This window comes from Coloeus monedula (genome assembly GCF_965178545.1).
Source record: "Coloeus monedula genome assembly, chromosome: 10".
Taxonomy (NCBI): Eukaryota; Metazoa; Chordata; class Aves; order Passeriformes; family Corvidae; genus Coloeus; species Coloeus monedula.
Genome location: NC_138790.1, coordinates 16780550 through 16803169, shown reverse-complemented (window position 1 = coordinate 16803169; position 22620 = coordinate 16780550). Strand labels below are relative to the sequence as shown.

Below are 22620 nucleotides of genomic sequence, written 5' to 3'. Positions count from 1 at the left end.
AATCACAAGACTCTAAACGACCCTACTGACATGTTAGGTTTTGGGTTTTAATATTGAAACTATAGATAATCTAAGTACCAGTACTGTAAACTCTGCTGACAAATAGCCTGATATTTGAACAAACAATAATCCAAATTCCAAGTTACCTGAAAGATCACAATAATTTACATTCAAAATACAGTAACCCAAAGAGAATTTTTTTTAAAAAATATTTGCTTTTAGGCTGGTTTTGACTGTGCTGTTGTGGCCTTAAGAACAAATGTTTGAGTAAGAGGGCCATTGCTATCTGAGCCATACTGTGCTTCTCAAGCCATTTTACATTTCGTTAGGCAATATCACCTGAACTTCTAGCAGGAATGAAAAACACCAGTGAGACCCTTTAATGCAGAACACTCACATACTCACTGCAATCCTTCTAGATGCATGCAAGCACCTGGCATATAGAAATTTTACTGACACTATGGTCAGATTTTACCATTTCTATGGAGAGCTAGTACAAACAAACTACAGACATGCCTTATTGGCAAAGCCATTGAAAAGGCACAGCAGACTATTGTAGACAGCATTTTATTCTTCCTGTTCAGAGTCCTTCTATGCTTTTTCACTACTAATATATTCCAGAAACAAGACATAGTGAGCTGCATGTAATTATCTTACTCAATTTCCATACAACAGACATTTCTTTTATTGCATAAACCCACATATTCCCATCTTCTCCTTTAAAAATGGAGATAGTGAGTGGTTAGGTAATTACAGCTGTCATGGAGGGTTTGACAAATAACTTTTCTGCTCAATGTATGCTTTAGTCCACTGGGAAACCTGTCAAATAATGACATCAGAGTCTACACTAACACTGGCAAAATGCAACTGTGCTTCCTTTCATATTTAACTCAGGTGGTTTATAGACCTTCCTTTTCCTATTCCGTGGTCAAGAACATGAGTGGAATGAACAAATGAGTTGTAACTCAGATAAAATGGGGAGAGACAACGAATGTTAAATGACAGTATGAAAGAAAAAGAAGAGTATGAAAGCATACCCTTCATTTGATAATGAAGAAGCTTGCTCATTCTTCATCATCAATGAGCTTTGTAAACCTGAGTCACTTCCTAAAATCCCAATTAAGCTGTAAGGGAGAAGTATAAAGGAATGAGACACTTTTTCAATATCTATGGTATTAGTTACTACTATACTGCATTTCTTGCACATGAGCCATCCTTCACATATGAGAACATGAGATGGACGACTGCATCACGCACTGCAGGGAGTTACCTTCCTGCTAATCCATGCCAAAGCTTTCCAGCACAGACTATCCCATCTTCAATTTGATTTTAGATGTGGCCTTAATTCCAGTATGAAACAACTAGAAATTCACTACTGCTTTACTGCCTGCTGAAGTTATTTGCTCGGTTCTGAGAATAACCTTGAGCACTGATCTTGGTTTAAAAAGTCATGTGTGGGCCTTCATCATCTGGAAGACAGCAGTGCCCAGAAGCAGTCAAGGCTCTGACATGACTAGAGGACCCACTTTCCAGTGAAAAGTTTAGTGACTGAAGAAAACTGTTAATGAGGAACTTAATTTTTCCACTGATACCTAAAAGAAATACCATATTAAGTTCAAAAATAAAGTGCAGCAAACCTGACCTGGTTTTGCCACTCTGATGACTGTTTAGCGAGTGGTTAACAATGGTACCTAGCAGCTATTACGGCTTGGGCACCAGGGTTAGTATTAGTCAAATCTGAACCCATAGAAGGTCCAAAGAAATAGGATCTTCCCATTGACTTAACATCTGAAAATGTATCTTGTGGCTGACATCACCCACCATCATCCTCAAAATCCACAGAGCACACAACTAAACTTGATCAAGCCTCTAATCTCTCACACCCTGTTCCTACCGACCTGCTTTGCTGGTTCACCTGCGTTGAGAGCAGCTTCCGGCCAAGGCCAGTAGATCTGTTAGGGCTTGAGGCAGTGTGAGATCCTGGTTTTCCGGCAGGGTAGTTACATTAATGAGGGATGTGATTCGTTCCCACCACATAAGCATCGATGTGGTTACACTGACATGCAGTTACTTTTATTGCTACAAGAATGGGAATGAGCTATATCAGTGTATGATTTACACTACAGAGGTGTCTATTGAAGCACATGAGGAGGAAGGTTTGCACATCATTGTCTCATCTTCAGTTTTGTAACAATTTGTAGTTTGGGAGCAATTCCAGTGATTTTTATGAAACACAGACATGCTCCACCTCATGTGCTTGGAGTCTGTGGCACAGCATGTAGGGAGGCACTTGGGAGTCTACATTCTCGGGTGTTGTTTAAAGTGTTTACTTTAAGTGTTTATAACACCTAACACACACGCACATTGTTTCATATTATTTGTGGTTACTTCCATACAAAAGAACTGTAAGTCTCCCATGAATGAAACTGTGCTCAACGTTATTCAAAACAAAAAACTAACAGAACAGACCACGCTAAAAAAAACCCCACAAGATGAAGTTATTCACAGCAGCCTTCAAAACAGAGAATTTAAACATTATGTGTGTCCCCACACGCACTCAATAAGCTTTGCTTCTTACAACTTAAGAACAGTTCTAGCTTTTTCTAAGGTTCATTGTGATGATAAACGCACAAAAGTGTATGGCATGCACTGCTACTTATTAGCATTTAATGCTGCTTGAACAACTACAATGCAAATATTCATCACAATAGATGGGAACCTTGGTGGGAACGAGAATTCCCACAAATTGTTTAAGAGTACAGTAAATGAATAGTGCTATAAACAAAAAGCCCAAACCCCTCACAAAAGTGTATGCTGCGTTTGCTTACAGATTAGTCCACACATTCATTGTGCAACTGCACTTGTACAAATGAAACAAAAAACACCCCAAAAATTTATATCCCAACAAGAAGCGTATTCTATGTATAAATGTGTTCAAGACAAGCAAACCACTGTTGTCTCAAGGTTTGCTTGAGTTTTCATGAGTGTTTCTTTCGTTAGTGAAAGATTTTTGCATACGTAGGATATTACAGGATGGAGTATGAAGTCAAGACAATTTTAAAGAAGGTTCCATTTTGAATTACTTAACTGACAGTGTAACCAACACACTTACTAACAAGCATGGTAACTTGAAAAAAAAGTGATGTTGGAAGCTTATTTCTAAGCTTTAAGGCTACAACTCAATACTAAAAAGTCTAAATGACTAGATTGCAAAGCTACAAACAGATGGCATGCTGATACCTTTTAAAGTTACTTGTACTTCACTTATACAACTGCACAATCAAAATAAACTAAATCTGCTCTGTATCATGCATTAAGAAGATTTCTACATCCTGCACAAACTCTCATTTCCCAAGTCTCATCTCTCTATTTAGTACAATAATACACAAACACAAATGTGTTTTCACTTCTGATCCAGGTACTTAAAGGCAAGGTATATGTTTTTTAGTCTATTCTTACGAATACTTTTAAGGAACAGAGAGGACAAAAGCCCTATTGCTTACTGCACCTTGTAAAGTATTTAATAATCTTTAATATCCTTAAATCCATGTTATATAGGAGAAAAAAAGAAAAGGGCTGTGGTTATATTAACAGTATTTTTCATATCTGCTTGTGGCTGTTTGAAATGACAATAACAGAAGCATAAGAGCTTACAGAGCTTATAAGAAATAGCTTCTTTAGCATACACACACCTGACAGCCCTTCTTGGAAAGTTGGTCTCCCGTGTCAGCAGGACAAGATGAGAGATTGTGAGGACGCACACGTATGTGTATATACACACATTCACATACAGGTATATCAGAGAAAGAACAAGACTGGCTAAAACCACAGCAGCGAGCAGCAATACTGAGAAAAACCTCACAACCCTTTTTAAAACAACTCTCCATAAGGTAAACATTTTAGAGCAGAGATACTAAAGAAAAAAGCCCCTACAAATGGGAGAGATCTCATCAGACGGGCAGAGGAAGAACCCTGCCACAGCTCCTCCATCCTGCCTCAGCCGAGGAGAGGAAGGGCGGAAAGCGAAGGGAGGAGGCGAAACCAGCTTCAATTTAACGAAGAGACAGCAAACTGGTCACCTCAGACTCAGTCCTGAGCAAGGGGCTAGCTGGGCAGCCAGGACCCCCAGACCCTCTCCGAGAGCCCCCGTTCCCGTGCCCCACTGCCTCGCCCCCCTCACGCCCCGTCCCTCACCAGCCTGGGTGGTGTCGCTGAGATCGTGGTTGGCAGCGCTGGCTCGCGGGTAGTCCCGGAGTTTTCTGCCGCTCAAACTGAGGGTCCCGCTGACCGCCGCTTCTTCTAGTGCTCTGTCCAAGGAGCGGCTCCAGGAGCCCGGAGCCGAGGGACCAGGCGGAGCGGGACAAGCCGCGGGCATCACAGCACAGCCGCCCTCCGGCGCCGCCATTTCCCCGCCACAGCCCGCTCGGACAGCGCATGACAGAGCGCGCGGCAGGGGCGCATGCGCGGCCGCCGCCCGGCGGCACCGGCAGCGCGCGAACGCCGCGTCAAAGCGCCCGGGGCCGGCGCGTTCTCGGGGCCGGCGCGTTCTCGGGGCCGGCGCGTTCTCGGGGCCGGCGCGTTCTCGGGGCCGGCGCGTTCTCGGGGCCGGCGCGTTCTCGGGGCGCGTCTTCCCGCCCGCCTCGGCTCAGCCGGCGTGCGAAGGGGGCCCCTGGACACGCCTCTACACCGGCTGAAACTGTTAAAAATTCTAGTTCACCCGCCAAGGTGGGATGCCACAGGTTGGCTTTTGGGTGAGCATCACTCACAGCTGCTGGGGCCCGTTCCAGCAGCAAACTAAGGGTAGAGTGCGCACATCTCAGCTAAGCGGGAAATGCAACAACTGCTTCACGTTTTCTAACTTAAGGATTGGTGACATTAAAAGGTCACACCCTTTACGACATCCTAATAAATACCATCTTGCCCTGCTGCTTTCACTGAACCGACCTGATGCTGCAGCCAACACACCTGAGCTGGTAATGAAGAACAAAGGCTGCCAATATCTAAGTAATCACAAGGCAATAGCAAGGCAATCACAATATTTAACACCTTATCAAATATATTTACAGGCAGTATTTTGTCCTGCATTGACAATTAATAGCAGCATTTCCACTGCATATGCCTCCTGCTGGCACAGCACTCCCAGACACGGCCGTGGAAGCTGCTCGGGCTGTTCCTGCAGCACAAGGTGTTGATGACAGCGATTCTCGCTATCAAGACATGTCACAGCAACAATCAGTGCTTGGACTGACACATCTGGTATTCTCATCACATCAAACCACTAAATTAGGCAGTGCTACTGAAACATTAATTAGTAGCTGACACATTTAAATGCAAGTGAGCCTCTACAGTGCCATTCCAAGAAGTGCTTCCTTGTCAGAGTATTAAGAGTGTGAGCCCTCTTTTATGTTAGGTTGCTTTCTGCTGTGTTCTTTGAAATATTTAACAAAAATTTAACCAATAAGAACCCCTTGCAGGCTATCAGAAAATTCACATAACCAGGTTACTGCCCAGGTGGTTATAACAGGAACAAGACAATATGAAACCTGTAACTTTTTATTTAAAAAAAAATTAACAGCTTCAGAATAGATCAAATGTAGTAACTTCTCCAAAAAATACCAAAAGGTACAGTGTAAAGCATCTTCTCATTAAATACAAACTAGCATTTTTTGATGCACTGCATCAATGTTTTGCATCTAGGTTGATGCAAAAGAATTTTTTTTTGTTGCATCCTGGCACATGGAAAACGTATACACTGAAACAGGATGACTGACTACACTTCATCTACTCAAACTCTAACAGTGGGACATTTATTAAAAAAAAAAATCCTACTAGTAATTGAGAAAGAAACCTTAACACCATTACATTTAGTTTGCTTCTGCTAAGGTATATTTTTCAACATTAAAAATAAGGGTTTAAGTCCTATTTAGCTTAGCATCAGAGTGCACTCTGACTTCAAAACTATACAAAAAAAAGCCCTTCTGCTGTCAAATGCTCTTCAAGGCTGAACTTGCCAGTATATGCTAGTTAACTTGGAATTTGAGATAAAAACACAAGGAAACCAACTCTGTCCAATGTAAATTCTTCAAGAATGTGAAAAGGAGTTAAACCAGCTTCAAACACCATAAACATTCCTGGATGCAGCAAAGCCAGCCACTCTTCTGCCTGACTGTACCTAACCCTCCCTGCCAAAGAGCAGTGCCAAGATCACCAGTTCCTGGTCTGGAAGCAATTCTGAAGAGGTGCCTCAGTTTTAGGGATTATATACATTCAGATTGAGGATGGCCCAGTTGTTACTGTCCTGCATATTCTGATGCCCAAAGCTATGCTTAAAGCAGGTGGCTACATGTTCCTCCCTAATGCCTTACACATGCTGGCAAACTGAGGGCTTTCCTCCAGCAATGTTCCTCAGTTTCAGACATTTCCAGATGTCTGACCACTTCAGATCAGCTTCACATCTTACCTCTCTTTGGTATAAACAAACAAGTGCCATGAGATTGCTTGCCTCCAGCTATTTTTAAGAGTCAGAGAAAATGCTCTGGGGCAAGGTATGCAGGATGAGAATCCAGTATCTGGGAGGGTAAGAAACTACCATACTGTTGACTTCCTTGTGAACTGCTGTATTTTCTCCTATCAAATTATTCAAAAACATTACGTTATTGCATTAAGTTTGTGAAAAACCTTTCAAAGAGAAATAAAAATCAAAATTTAAAGAAGAAGACAGATAAACTCCATTTACAGAGGAGGATGATGAAGTTAAGCTATTTGGAATATAAAGGACTCTCACACTGCCTCTGCAGTATTCCTCCAATATGGTATATGATCTGGACCACTTTTAAGGATAAGAGTAGAATAGTCTCCATCCCAGTTACAAATTTTGGGTCTCAGCTAACAGCTTTATTCATGAACGTGAGGATGCAAAACAGTTTTCAAGAAAGGAAAAAAATAGAACTTTAAAAGCACAAAGAAGTACAGAACCAATGCTCCCATGAAAAATGCCGCTACATCGCTACCAAAGTATCCATGGACTGAGGCTCTGTGCTAAACTGGAGTCTGAAAGAGAGCTCAAAGGCAGTCCCTAAAAAACCCTAAAATGGGGTTTGTAATTAAACATTTAAACAATCTTTACTAGAACAGAGGGGTCAAAGAACTCAGCTGGGCAACAGAATCTTTTCCAACCAGGTGATGGTGCCACTATGGCGGATCAGTTTCTCTCCACTTTTTCTCCCTCAGGGCATCAAGTCTTTTACCATTCCAAGTAAAAGTAATAAAAAGAGATAGCTCTGCCACCATCTTAGCAAGATGTCTGGAGAATTCTAGTGACATATGCTGTATTCTTCTGCCCACTTTTATCTCAGGGTCTTAGGTAGGTGGGCTCAATGCCCAAGTCCATCTGCCACGTTAGCCCACTGTTACAAAACGGCTTCCTTTGTTCTGAGACAGTGCTGTCCTCTGCTCCTTCAGGATCCCAAATCGTTCGTTCAACGTCATCCCTGTCTGAAAAATAAAGTCATTTAACTGAAACTTTAAAGGTGTTGGGTTAATTTAATCAAAGTAATGAAGACAGAATAACTTTTTCTTCAGTCTGTATCATCGCTTGACTCCTTAGTTGCCTCACTTAGCTACTTTGTCACTTCCCACACCATTTAAAAATCAGATTGGACTACACATCAAGAGCTTGCATTCTCAGAATTCACTAAAAACACAAGGTATATAATGTCAATACTCAAAGCCTACTCAAAATATTGTAAGTTAAACTGAGGACAGACAGACTGAAAAAAGGAACTTCCAGTACACATTTCCCCACACAGATTTTCTGCAACTTCAACAAATGCAGTATTTTCACCATTTCAATGCAGGTTGCTTTCCAGCTTACTCAGCTGAGGCAACAAGCTGAAGTCTAATCCAAAAGTTCAATTAATTTTACAGTACAGTGGTAGACTATTTCTGACATACTTCTTATTCCTGATGGAACAAATGAAAATCAATGCCCTGACTCCATGCAGTTTTCTACAGCTGGTACTAAAGAGCTGATTACAAGAACAGCATCTAACTCTGTCACCCTCTAAGAATTCCTTCAATGACAGCATTAGGATTGCTGTACCAAATTTCCTGTGTACATGGAACCTGTGAAAAATTGCTCATCTTTCAAGCCTTTACATCATCACATTTAATTTTTTTTCCTAGATGGACAGCAAAAGTTGCCTTAGAAATTCGGCTGCCAGGGCTCCATGCAGGTCACACAGCTGAAAGCAGCTCATCCCTGAATTACTCACAGTTGCTGATATAAGCACAGCAGGAACACTAGAAGCCTTTCAGAAATATTCAACATTTTAAATCCCATTTAAATCACGTGGGCATGCAAGGCACAAACTAGAAGAACAGGAACAGTGAGTTTAGCTACTTGCTTGAAGTTACACAGCAAGTTAGCAGAAAGACGGGAAGTGGAAATGAAGTAGTTACTAGTTCCCTCTTTCTGTCACTAGCAAGTCCAGGAGGAAAGTGCCTCATTGGCTTTTATTCAAACTACTGCCACAGTTACAAAAACTGCATTTACCTGTTTTCCAACACTATTTATATCAAACTGCAACGGAACACCTTTTGGAATCTTCTTCTCTTCAGACTGGTCCCTCTTCATCAGAAATGGTGGCACAGGACTACGAGTTAATCGTAATTTCTGGGAACTGTGAAAGAAGAATGTTACAAAGGGCATGATGAACCTGTGTTTTATGTAAGAAAGCCTTAATGCTGACAGAGGTATGAGATTTTCATCAAACCATTTGACCAGGCTGCCTGAAGAGCTGGAGGGCACAAATTCAAGAAGGTAAGTCAGGCAGAACTAAAAAAGGAACCATTTGTTATTGTTATCAGACAGAAGAGTCCCAACAGAAAACCATCCTATTTTTTATCTGCAATTCTACTGACAAATATGTAATTTGTGGTTAATTAATCCTCTAAATACAAAAAATAAGAATCAGTACAGTCTTCCTTACTTATAAAATGCTACCACAAAAATGCTACTCAAGACATTTTTAAAATATACCACCTATAAACAACAGTACCATCAACTTCCCGAAGACAAATACAGCAATGCTCTCTTTAAGCGTAAGTCCAGCAGTATTTTTATGAATCAGGAAGGAACCGTTACCATCACTCATCAAGTAGGTGCTCATTCATTTCAACCCAGATAGGGGCAGAAAACAGCTACGACATGGCCTGACTTGGAAGGGACAGACAAGGTGAAAATCTAGCAGCCCACCACTCTTCCACTCTGTATAGCACATCAAGCTCCTAACTGGGAGATGATGTGTGAGATCCAGCTCAAACACAGCTCAGAAACACTCAGAAAGGGGCCAGACTTAAAAGCCTTCACAAGAAGCTGTGACTTCGAGGTCACCTGAAACTCTAGCAGCAAGGAACTTGCTAAATGGTTCAAAGCAGCAATTTCATTTATGTTCAGAACATTTCAGAAGTTATTTGAAAACTCACATTGGGCTTATGATTGCTCCTGGGTTGTCAATAGACACAGTCAGGATCCCTCCACTTGTAGTAGAAGTTCGCCATCTAGTTTGAAAACACAAAAATCACTTACAAAACCTGTGCAGAGATTTCAGTCAGGGTATCTTTAAAGGTATGTCCAAAATACTGGCCAGCAAAGAATGCGCAAGCTTTCAGAAGGTTGGCCAGTACGAAGACCACATGCAGCCACAAGACACTTGGCTACTGAATCTTGTACCTTTTACATTACCTACATCTATTCAGGAGAGCACTAAATCACAAGCTGTCAAGGTGCACCACAACTACATCACTGACCCAAGAGTTCACTTTTTTAAAACATTCAGTTTCCTTGCAACAGATGGGGCCAAAATGGCCCTAACAGCAAATCCAAGAGGTGACAGACTGCACTCTGTGGCACCTGCTGCTTTCTCAGCCTGCTGTATTCCCAAAGAAACACACTGCAAAGAGCCCAGCAGGCACAGAATGATACGGGAAGAGTGCGTGGGGGAAGAGCCCAGTGGCCTCATTGGGCTCTGTTTTTTTCATTTCTAAACTGCTTCACAGGCTTATATGCATATTAAATAAAAGGAAAATTACAACAAGAGCTCAGGAGAACACTGACATTTGAATTTTTCTTCCAATCTATGCAGTATTCATGAGTGCTAGAGATTAGAGTGATCCTCTTGCCACCTTCCCCCTCATTCCTGTAAATGTCTTATGCAAACCAACTCCTCCTGATTAAATTAGAAGATAATTTAGGAAATAACTGAGAATAGGGAGAGGATCACTGTCACTCTAGTTGATGGGCCTAGAGGGGAAAAAATCCACCCCCCTTCTATTATCACAGCCAGGAAGTCTGAGCTAAAATGCAAATCTTATGTGTTACAAAACTGAAGTTTTCCAAATTAGATACTTACTGACGAGTTCTCTTTACTGTCTGATTATCAAGATCATCTGTTGACTGCACTTGGGCCTGCACCTGAAAACACATCAATACAGACACCAGATTTGAATACTGTTTCAATTCCTACTGCAGCAGCTGGAAATACAGAAGTTCAAAAATAGAAGTTTAAAGCTGTTTGTACACTCTGCACAAAGAGGATTGTACTTTCAGAGGGACTTCAAAGATAAGAGTCCTCTGACCTTCCTAAGACACTGAAAAGGAATTACTTTAAGAACACAAAATGATTTAAACAAAACTGCCAATACAGCAATGGCAACATTCTGGAGGACTATGTCAGCCAAGATACATCAAAATGTTACTATACTAGCAAGAAAAGTCTGTCTAGTTCCTGATCCTGCCTGTAATTTTGCAATCCATCTGAAAGGAACACAGCAGCTACTTACAGTCACAACTACGGCAGATGTAGAATGAGGGCACAAATAAAAACTAAAACCACCACTTTTCATTCACTGTGCACTCTCTAATCTCTCGATCCTACTAACTAAAAAATCCTTAAATAACCAAAATAACTGAAATAAATAACCCCAAAGTAACTAAAAAAGCAAACCAAACCATAATCAGATTCTAAAATGTATTTCTGCTCTATTCTTCACCCAAAGGCAACTTTTGAAAGCTGGGCAGTGCTTTCTAACATTAACTTTTAAAAGGAAAAATTAGTATCTTGTAACTACCCTGAAACACAGACAAGTTTCATGCCCCTCAGAATAGCTCAATTGCACTGGAATGTGAAGGAAGGCTCAATGGATTACAGTAACTAAAGAGAACAAGTGCACTTCCCTAGAAGAACCTGTTGCTATTTCCCAGTCCACCTGAAGTTTCTACTTAGACTTGATATTTGAAGTTGATTCACTAATATCACTGTTACAGGTTAGCTTAGAACCTGTGGTACAATTGCCTTGTTCTTCCAAAATCTGTATTACCTTCAGGCCCCTTCTAAACAGGAAAGTTGCTTGACGAGTATCTTTCTGCTGATTTAGTTTGTTTCCAATTCTGACAAAAGTGGATGGCATGTTATTCCTGTAATATTTATTAAAAAATATAGTTATAAAAGGCTCCACAGGGAACACCTTAGAGAGGCTACTATGGAAGTCAAAGAAATGCCCAAAACATCCAGAAGGACATCTGCAGTGCTGCCTCTTTGAGGCTGAATGCTTCAGTTGGGATAGTCTCCTTACACACTAAGAATGAAACACATCACTCATAAATGGAGAAATCACTGTTGGTACATTGAAGCCTAATGTTCATACAACACAGGACAATATGGTCATTAATTCTGCTCTTCACTTTGCTGAGTATCCTCCAGCACTTTAAACATTGTCGATTAGATGAAAAAAAAAATTAAAGGAAGTTTGTTTACCGTTTTCATGATATGGTCACATAGTGAAACCCACTTCGGTTGCAGTTTATAACACGAGTTAATTACAGCACAAATAAAACATGCAATGGCTTCCCTGAAGCTGCAGATGGCACCAGCTTCCATAAAGGCATTTAGAAAGTTCACTAAACCATGGCTGACACTTCTGAGCTATCAAAATCTACAGTGGCCATTTCCATGTAGCATCATAAAACACAGAATGGTTTGGGTTGGAAGGGTCCTTAAAGATCCCCTAGATTCAACCCCCCCTGCCATGGGCAGAGACACCTTCCACAAGATCATGTTGCTCAAATACAGGCTGCCTGTGATTTAACTGAAAGCAGAATACCACATGCTCAAAAATAGAGGTACTTCCTGAGTGCTCTACATCATAACAAACATCTGGCTTTATATCGAGACCATGTCTGTCACATTCTTGGCTTCCAGATTTGTAGAACTTCACCCATAAGGTGGTCTTGACCATATTGTTACTGCCAGTACCTATTGTCTTCTCTTAGCCTCAGTCCTGTCAAACAAGATTCACTACAGAAAGTTGCCAAGGAGTGTTCAAAAAGCAGACTTGGTATTTTACCTCCTGTTTAGCAGGGCAGGCCTCCTGAGGGCAGGAGCTTGTTTTCTCTGCATTTCAGATTGTCTCTGCAGGTTTGTTTTCCTTTTCAAGACTGGGTAATTCCGTTGTGCATTCTTAAAAACCAACAAACATATACAGCACAATGTATACTGTACACACACAAACATTTTTCTTTGAGTTTCCATTTACAAACTGTGATTAGAATACACTTGGCTTTGCCTATCTTTCACAGTCTAGTGTAATTTGAAAATACCTTCTACAATTTCATGAATTCGATATTCTCCACATCCTCAGGAGAAAACAAAAAGCATCAGACATTAGCAGCTATTTTTTCATTACCATATCTCCCCAAACTAACAAAAATCCATGCTCCACATGTCTCAAAATTAGTCTTCTTAAATCTGAAAGCAACCCCCATTCTACAATACTGAATGAGATGAAGCAGGCAACAATGCACTGGAGCAGTGCAGAGAAGGGAGCCTACTGATGGAGTTTAGTATTCTGCAAAAACTTTCGTTTTTGTAACAGCACATGCTTAGCACCTGCAGGTTGGCTGAATCATTGGTCTGTAAGAAAACCAATTTTCCTCATAAAATACAGTAATTTCCTCCATACTCACACAGAACATACTTCTGTACTTCAACTCGCATGACTTGCAACCCAACTACGCATTAGAAACTACTTTCACACCCAGTCATTATCCAGCCCACTCAAAACAAACAAGAACTCAGCTAACACATTCTCAATTTGATAAAAGCTTGTACCATATGTCTCCATTTTATATTTCAGTAACAATGTTCTGAAGCGCTCGTCTTTCATTTTTGTAACCTGTTCTGACACGAGTCACCAGGGTTGCGTTAATTACCTTCTCACTCAGTGGCTGTCTGTTCAGAGGACTGATTCCTTTGTGTGAACCCACAGCTTTCTTGGCTGCCAGGCCAGTTATGACTCCGTAAGAACGCTTCTTCCCTGCTATCTTCTTTCTGCGCCCCAAACGATTCTTACCATAACCTGCAACAAGCAGATAAAGTTCAACAATTCCTCCTGGAAGAAAAAGATTAATGCTTTAAGATGCCTTGCAGGCAGCACAAGTTATTTGGCTGCACACTTCAAGCCTTAGAGTTGAGGTGACAAGTACACTTGAAGACAATTTGGTCACTCAGTTGTTTTAGCAGGTCTGGCCCAAGCCCCAGCACAGCAATGATCAGCTTCTCATACAAAGCATAGCTTTGCTCTAGCTAATTGCATTAATTTCTGTTGAAAATGTCTTATTCGACATGTCTACAGGAAGAACTTAGGAATCTTCTAGCATAGAAAACTACCAAAATACTCTGAAATGGGACTTCATCAAGTACTGAGTAATATAAAACCAAACCAAACAAAAAGTCCCTCAGCTTCCTACTCATTCAGCAAACTTCAAATTGCCAGTTTAATTTAGAAGGAAACGAAACCAAAACAGCTTAAAAGATTATTTATTTAAATCAGTGGTTCCCAAGACATGACTTAAGAGGAAAGAACATAGCAATTGGCCTACAAAATCACATTAAACAGCACATGAATTCTATCACATTTGAAGTGTTTTCAATTTGAAGTCTGCATGGCAGTGCAGCCAAACTGAGGATTGAAAACAGCTTTTGAATATAAAAGGCTTGTAAGTCTGAGGTCTGTACTATCTCCAGTTACCAGGGTTTGATTAACCCTGTCTGGAGTCATTTAGCTTCATGCTATGAATACAGAGCATGTTCAAATTCTGTCACCAAGCACCCTCCCCTCTAGAACCTCAGACTGCAAAACAAATTTAAGACTAAGGAGTCAGCTCTCCAGCAACAGACACATCTAGTTTTAACATATCTGACTTAACAGCACTGATAATAAAGCTGTGCTTCCTCATGACACAAGCCATGACATGAGGTAAGCCACCGATCAGAACCCAGCTCAGATCAATTTGCCATGGAGAACTGCTGTGTACACACATTTTGTGGCTGGTTAGCAAATGCTCTTCTTTTCCAAGATAAAAGCTGAGAAACAGGGTTGTTTAGGCTGAAATGGACCTCACAAGCTCTACAGACCAACCTCTGCTCAAGTAAATGAAAACATCCAAGTTAGCTCAGGCTGCACAGGGCTTTGTGTAGTTGCATTCTGTGTATCACCAAGGACAACTTTCATTTAAATGAACAACGCTCCTCTCTCTGTTTTTACCCCCAAAAGCTGAATAGAATCCCATCTCAAGTTCCTCTCTTCTTTCCAGAAAGTTTGGCAGCCACTTCTAAAACCACAAGGAATTGAACACTGTGGATCATTTGTGGTTTCTGAAGTTGTCCACAGAGGATTCAATAGCAAGAGAGTAGCAATAAATCTACTGGTAAGCTACTAATGACTAGAATGCTCAGAAAAACTATTTAATGTCACCTTCTGCTTAAAAACAATATAAGAGATTTGTTTTCAATGGGAGAAACTGTGCAGAGCTGTATAGGGGGGAACAGTTGAATATATTCACAGTGTTTCAAGATGTCAGGAATCTGGCAATATTACAAAGAAATTGTTTGCCTTTTTCCTAGAACACAGGCAGGCAAGCTGGTAAGGTTCCAGCAGAGAAAACTAACTGCCCAAAACAGTAGTATTTAGAGTTTCATGTTTACAGATCAAGTTTCTCCTAAAATTCTAAATCCTAATACTTGTTTCTTTTGTGCTCTTTTGATGATAAACAACTGCACTTGACAACCGCAGTTATAAACAGAGCCTACATGTTCTATAATCTACAACTTAAATTCACTTACTCTTCACCCACACAAATATCCTCACACTTGGGCTGAGAGATGTAAATTTTTTTCCAGTCCTGTCACCAATTTATTAGAGATGTACAAGTAACACAGTTGTGTAGGCCTGCATAGAAACCAAAACTCCTCTGAGCCCTGAGTAACACAACATTCCACTGATCCCTAAAGACATTTGTGTCTAAGATACTAAAGAGGAGCTGCTGCTACAACAAACACTAAGCAAGACAAAGATAACACAGGGATCATTGTGAGTATACCAGACAGACGTGTCTTTGTTTTAAAGGAATGCTACTAAACAAGAAATTGCATGAATTAACCTAAACACCTAATTAGCTCATATTGAGGTGGTAAGCTTTCTTTTCAGACAGTATTTTTCCATATTTTGATCATCTGTATTAAATAGATACTTTTCAAAACTAATTGCAAGCAAAACCAGCCTGTACTTCAAGCAGGAACTATCCACGTACTGGATTAAAGCCTGGGAATCATTCTCAACTGACTCTTGTGTATCAAAAACCCCATGAGTTACTCAGGGGAACCTACAGCAAAGCTGTTATTGTACACTTTTCCTCTCTTCGCTCCCTGCCTATATGGTGTTTTTCCCCTTTTTGTATTCCACTGTTAAAACACTGGCTTCTCCTTTTTGTATTCTGCTGTAAAACCACTGGCTTAAGAAGGCTGACACAGTACTTCCTTTGCATCCCCAAGCTCTTACCAGGAAAAGCCAACTCAGACTCTGCACTACCCATTTAAATACTCCTGAGCCAGCATCACAGTCTACAGTAACAGATACTTTGGGGAGGCCTACAAAGAGAATTCTACCCAGCAAATACGAATATGCTTTTCTTGCACAAAGCTCTGAGCTCTGGCAAGGCCTCCACATCTCCCAATACACAGCCTTTAGCATAAGCACTTGTTCTGTCCATCTCTGAGAAGGGGCAAAGTGTTATCACAATTTTGAAAATTAAAATTAATTTGAAGAATCAGAAGCAAGCCAATTCTTCCCTGAGTCAAAGACAGTCCCTCAAGCATCTAAGCTCCCTGGTGGCCAAACGTCAATTACTTTCTCACACTGTATCAGAAACAAAACCAAATAGATTTTAAAAACCCCTGAATTATAATCAAAAGCGTGACATATTACACTATTTGAAAGACACATGAACTGACCACGTCAATCCACACATTTCATTATACTACCTTTCAGCTCAAAAAAGATAATATGGAATCCATGTTATGTTTGGCACGCATACCTTTCTGCTGTTGGATTCCCCACTTGGAGCCTTGTGAACTAAACTGTCGAGCTCGATTCTGCTGAAGCCCTCTTTTTATTTTGGGAGAATATTGCTTTCTCTCTTCTTTCTTGTTCAGCTTGATTATATCATCTACAAGAAGAAAAAAGAAAAACTGACATACTGTATAAAATTTGACATACTGAATAAAAACCCCGAGCAGCCTGGAGTCATAGGAGACAGACCAGTCAATCCTGCAAAGGCAGCACATACAAGTTAAGGTTCCAGAAACATTAGCACTACAAACATCCAGTCCCTGTTACGTCTTACAGAACCTACTTTATAATACGATGCCCCAGCCAAAGGGAAGCAGTTGCATACATCCAGACAATGCAAGAGGCTTGGAAGATCATGGCATTAAGCCCAGCACTAAATTTTAATTTGAATGACTCCATTAGTTTTTGTATATTGTTAAAGAAAATGTAAATCCAATCTCATTCCCAGACTTTGCAGAGTCCAGATAAAATGTCAATTCCAGCCTTAGTTCTTTCATCCTAAGCTACTTAAAAAAGATCACACAGAGACAACTCAGGCCATCGGTTATCTTCAGATGTTCACCAAGGCTGAAATGATGGGGAAAAAAGCAAGCAAGACATCTCTTCCCAGGAATCTACAATCCAAAGCAATCACCTTATCTATCGTTCAGGGAAACCATCTCAGAGAAGTTATTAATCAGTTCAAGAATGTGTGAGAAACAAGCTGATGAAAAGTGAACAGCAGGTCTGTCCAGTACAAATGATGCTACACCAGTTTGATTCCCTTCACTGACCTGGTAGCCAGCTCAGAAGAGAATAGCAAAGCAAAAGGTGTGGCAGCTTTTATCTGTCAGCTTGTTTACAAGAACACCTTAAAGGAAATTGTCAAATTGTGTTTACTGCATCTTTATCATGAGAGCACGAGTCATAAAAAATGTCATGTTTCAATAGGGAACCTCCACAAATATGTGGACAGTGTTTTTTCAGTCAAGGAGAGATGGAAATGGGGTTACTGTGTTTGTGGCTGAGTTCAAATGGACTAATAAGGGGTAGAACAGAGAAAACAGTGTAAAAAACATAAATACCAAAATCACAACACTGTTATCCAATGGTCTGCATCCTGTTAAAGGAAAGCTAAGAGAAAATTAGCTCACTTTGCTGCAAAAATGATTGAATTTCAGATAAAATCTACTAGGACAAGGAACACTGACACAGGTTACTCAGGGTTTGATATCTACAGCATCTTCTTTACCAAAGGGGTTGTCCCTGAAGCAAGGATTCCAAACTATCCTTTTATACACAAAGGAAACCAAAGCCACTTCGAACACTTCATGCTTCACAGTACATCTGCTTCATCTTAAATCCTACTTTTGCAAGCTACTGCACACAAGGTTACAACTTTTTAAAGAAAAGCACTTAAGTTTCATAAGTATATTAAGGACATATGGGACTTCATGCATTTGTTAGAGCAGCCACACTGAAGCCTTCTCCTATCTTGCCTGAGATCAGAGACTACAATTACAGCTAGAACAGCAGAGTTATCAATCATACCAAACAGTATAAAACTGGAAGCTCAGCTGCAGATGAGCTGCACAAAACACAACCATGTTTAATCTTTATTACTATATGAGAATTTACTCAACACCAAGATCTCAAATCTTAAAATCTTCTAGATTAAAGTCATGTCAGTTTCTTTGATATCACACTAGATGTGGGACTGCACCTCCTCTTTGGTTATACCAGACACAGACACTTTTGGGGACAGCAGCCATGGGTGACAAGGTTCTCATACACCCCAAGAAGCTGAGGAACACACCTGCTTCACAACACCACTTTAGAAAAAAAGCCATCCTCATGACACTACAATACTCCTTTGCAATCTGCTACTAGCTAATGGCCAGGACATGTAGCAGTGACTGACTGCAAGGTTGACTTGGCCAGGAAACATCAAAACATCTGAAAACACAATGAGCCAGGATCAATAATTCTATTAGCAATCCTGAAAACAAAGATTGTGTGCTGTAAATAAAAACAGATTTATAGTTTTCTATGAATGCTATAACACTACTCTACATTCAAACTCTAAACATCATTTCACAAGATATCTCCACTGCACAAACAAAGAAGTCCACTAAATTATTTACAGATGGAAAAATTGCACAAATCCTCTTATTTTACGGTGGCCCACAAAGGCCAAATCCACCATTAATAATTTCAGTTTACACTGTGATTCTGCTTTATGAAGAAAGTCTCCTGACAGCACCAATCTATCATGCTCTGGTAGCATCACAGAGCAGTCTTGGAGTGTACAAAGCCAACTTTAAAATTTTTTTTCTAATAAAAGTAAACTGGAAGATGCAGCCCACGAACACATCAAATTGTCCCTGACTGTTAAGGGGACTCAGTACACAGGACCAGAACAGAACTTCTCTGAGATACCTCACTGAAGTATCTACAGTGCGGATGTCAGTTTCTCGGACAGGCTGGAGACACAGCTCTGCAGGTTTGTAATGAGTCTGTGCAACTTCCTAACACACACACCCTGCAATAGGAGGGCAGGGGACAACGGGGTAGATTATCACAGGAAAGTACGTGGTAGACGCGACGTCATGCTTGGTGTGACTGGTCTTATACTGCAAAGGGGTTAGACGGGAGACTTGCCACTGCCGACTTCCAAACCTGAGAAGAATAAAAAGGCCAGGCCAGCTGAGAGACCACCAAACCTCCCCCATCTCTGTTGTTACAAGCCCCAGGCGAGGCCCTGGAACGCTCCCCGAGGGCCACCCAGCCAAAGGCCCAAGTACCGAGGGCCTCACTGGGCCAAACGCAGGCAGCGCCCCGGGCTGCGGCCTCCTCAGACCACCAAGCGGCACAAAGGGGCCCCGGCTCTTCCCCGCCACGGATCGCAAGCCCCGGGTCCCCGCTGCTCCCGGTGACACGGCCGGGACCCGCTCCCGTGCCCAGCCTCCGGCGCCACCCGCGCCCCTCCTGCGCTCTCGCTGTGGGAGGGTCCCGTCTTTTCCCCTCCCCACCCCCCCGCCCTCGTTGGTTCCGCCCGCGCCGGTGCCCGGCACAGCCCCGTTGGTTCGTTCCGCCCGTCCCCGGCGTTTGGTTCAGTCCGAGCCCCCCGCCCTGTCGCCCACAGCGGCCGCCCCAGTCCCGCTCCTCACCCAGGGACATGTCGATCTTCTCCAGGCTCTCGCCGCCGCCGTGCCGGGCCCCCGCCGCGGCCGAAGAGCCCGGGAGCGGTGCCGTAGCCCCGAACGCGCTCATGGCCGCCTCCCTCAGAGCGGACCACCCCCCCCGCCGGTCCGGCGCATGCGCAGCAGCTCCGCCCAGCCCAGGGCACAGACGCCCGCGGTGGGGAGCGGCGCTGCCGCCCCTGTGGCACCGCGCCTCCTGGCGGCCGGGAGGAGCAGGTACAGCGGCGGGGGGCGATGCCGGGGGCGCGGGGACCCGCGGGGAGCTGGCGGCCGCTTCCAGGAGGGGCTTCTCCAGAGGCAGTGTCCGTGGGAAGAGTGAGTGGCACATCGGGCTGGGGCCGGCGAGTGGCGGGGGGCCTGGGCAGCAGAGCGGCAGGCAGGGTGCGGGGTGCAGGGGGCTGGCGGACAGGGCAGTTGTGCCGCAGGGCACGGAGTCCTGGGCTGGCTGCAGACCTGATGGAGTGCTGAGCTGGGCCACGGCGGTGACTGGGGGCATGGAGCCCCTCTCCTATGAAGACAGGTTGAGGGATTTGGGGGTTGTCAGCCTGGGGAAGACAAGGCTCCGGGAGATCTCATTACAGACTTCCAGTACTTGAAAGGGCATATAGGAAAGATGGGGACAGATTTTTTCATCAGGGTTTGTTGCAATAGCACAAGGGGTGATGGCTTTAAACCGAAAGAGGGTCCATTTAGACTGGCTATATATATATATATAGATATATCTCATTTTTTACAATGAGAGTGGTAGAACACTGGCACAGATTGCCCAGGGAGGTGGTGGATGCCCTATCCCTGGAAACACTCAAGGTCAGGTTGAATGTGGCTCTGAGCAGCCTGATCTAGTTGAAAATGTCCCTGGTCATGGCAGGGAGGTTGGACTACATGACCTCTAAATGTCCCCTCCAATCCAACCATTCTATGTTGCCGGGTAGGGAAGGGTGTTCAGCTGAGAAGCTGAAAATGTGCCTTTCCCTGTGACCCCAGTGCAGTTGAGAGAAATGATCTGTTCTGTGAACAACAAAACCAATGCAGGGTGGTTTTGAGCAGAATTATATTTTCAAATGTCAAACAGCAGAGTTCAAACCAGGTTCCTGTTTCAAAATACCATGTAAGGCTTAAAATTACTACTTAAACCCAGAACAGTGTGTCCATAGATACTTTGTTCTCTTTGGGTTCTTTTCAGAGTTGTTATCTTCTCCAGTTTTTGGTCAGAATCATGTGACTGAGAAGTTCAGAACAGAAATTGTTTTTTTAACAAGGAATCTAGTGAAGCCTTTCCCTCGTCCCTGTATATTTGCAGTCTTTGGAGCTGTGGGTATTGGTGGGTCACCAGTACACATGTGCCTAGTGGGCAGCTGGCTGCTGCCAAACAAGTTACATGTAACGGGCTACATCTTTTTTACACAACAGCATTTTCTTCATATGACACTCCATTACAGTTAAGGGATAGTAATTTTCTCTGGAATCTTTACATCTTGCTCATGGTTGGTTGAAATTGGCCAGTGAGTTCCAGAGACAGAAAAGGAAGGAGCAGATGGACTGACAAGGTGATCACAGAGAATGAACTTGCTTCAGAAGCCAGGCAGTAAAAGTTGAAAGGAAAGTCCACATCCATTTCCCCTGCTCACAGTGGTCACCTGGTGTTACTGTCCATGTCTCCCCAAGTTTTCTGTGGATGCTGTGCTGAGACTGCCATTCTAAAGGTGACTTCCTTTGCCATGACCAAAGGACAGCTCGTTTCAGGGTCTGCCTGCCTTGCCTCCAGAGGGGGAGCTCCATACCGAGACTGCAGCGACTGTATTGCAGATGCCCTTGGGTAGGGATAATTATTTCCATACATGACCTTGCACACACCTCCTTCCAGCAGGAACGCTCCACATTTCTTTAATTGCCCACATATTCCATATGTGCATTTGCTAAAATAAACATTCTGTGGCAAGTGCAATATCCTGAGTACCTGAGACACAACGAGCTCCTGTGCATGTAATCCCTGTCACAGCTCTGTCTTGCTGTGCTGGGAGCTACCTGCACTGAAATACTGTGCAGGCCTTAAGAATGGGAGATCTTTCTAGGAGTGTTACCATGACAGGCAAGAATAAGAGGAGTCAGTTGAGGCTTTCTATCCTCATCTGTCCTGTACTAGACTGTTGACAAGGCCTTGCTCTCTCCATCTACACTTTTTATCAATCTCTTTTAAAATAAGGCAAAAAATGTGTTTCTGGGTGTTCCTCCTGCTGCTTTCTACTGTCTAGAAGAGAATGGCTCAGTTACTGTCACAGGACACCTCCAGCTAGTGAGAGATTTTCCTTCAGGCAGGAGAAACTCGTGACCCCAGTGCTGGAGGCTGACAGTTCCACCCTGTTTTCTTCTCTGTGTTCTCCATGGGCAGCAGAACTTCAGACACGGAGTCTTGGACCCACAGATTTGATAACTTTTGATAACATTTTCCCCCAGATGACAACTGAGATTGGATGACAAGTGATTGATGACAAGTAGGAGGTTCTTATAATCAGGCTACATTTCTGAAGCAAATATGTTATTGCCAGATTACCAAGAACTACTAATAATAGAGGTGCCAAAAGATGTATTTTAAAAAAAGCCTTAAGTCAAGTTTCTGTGAGGCTGTAGGGTGCAGCTCCATCTGGGGACTGCATCACACCAATAAACAAATGCTCTGTTTACCCCAAACAAACATGTGAACTGCAAAGGTGGCAGATGCTGCCTGTCCTCGTGACAAGTGGAAATCAGACAAAATCCATGAGTTGTATTTATTATCCAAACAGGACACCAGCTGTCTGCTGCTCAGCACAACAGAAAACCAGGCAAAAGTTGTGATCCTGAAGAGTATTTTCTTTCTGTGCTCAAAATGGCTGGGGATCACAGAGGCAACCATGCGAACATCAGCTCTTGGTTTGCTGTGTGGCTCTCGGGAGTGCGTCAGCATCCAGCCAAGTGACAAAGCTTCCATGTG

At 42.6% G+C, this 22620-nt stretch overlaps 3 protein-coding genes across 12 annotated transcripts in view; 1 reads left to right on the top strand and 2 right to left on the bottom strand.

Moving 5' to 3' along the window:
• Positions 1–4405, bottom strand: part of LRCH3 (leucine rich repeats and calponin homology domain containing 3) — a gene marked incomplete at its 5' end in the record, with an annotated part of 62663 nt that extends 58258 nt beyond the window's left edge. For all 8 annotated transcript variants that reach the window (XM_082288115.1, XM_082288117.1, XM_082288120.1 and 5 more), the window contains one exon: positions 4195–4405. In XM_082288115.1, coding sequence (XP_082144241.1) covers positions 4195–4405 — 211 coding nt within the window. The remainder of the gene's footprint in view (positions 1–4194) is intronic.
• A 1186-nt stretch (positions 4406–5591) lies between these two features.
• FYTTD1 (forty-two-three domain containing 1) lies at positions 5592–19747 on the bottom strand. Its single transcript, XM_082288364.1, has 9 exons — positions 19617–19747; positions 16433–16564; positions 13271–13416; positions 12406–12518; positions 11380–11476; positions 10413–10474; positions 9487–9561; positions 8555–8681; positions 5592–7494 (listed from the first exon to the last, which is right to left on the bottom strand). The coding sequence occupies exons 1-9, from the start codon at positions 19717–19719 to the stop codon at positions 7399–7401; spliced, it is 951 nt and encodes a 316-aa protein (XP_082144490.1). The 5' UTR covers positions 19720–19747; the 3' UTR covers positions 5592–7398.
• An 88-nt stretch (positions 19748–19835) lies between these two features.
• The window catches only part of RUBCN (rubicon autophagy regulator), a gene marked incomplete at its 5' end in the record, with an annotated part of 28762 nt that continues 25977 nt past the window's right edge, over positions 19836–22620 (top strand). For 2 of the 3 annotated variants that reach the window (XM_082287830.1, XM_082287828.1), the window contains one exon: positions 19836–19964. The remainder of the gene's footprint in view (positions 19965–22620) is intronic. The other variant, XM_082287829.1, reaches the window with a different exon arrangement.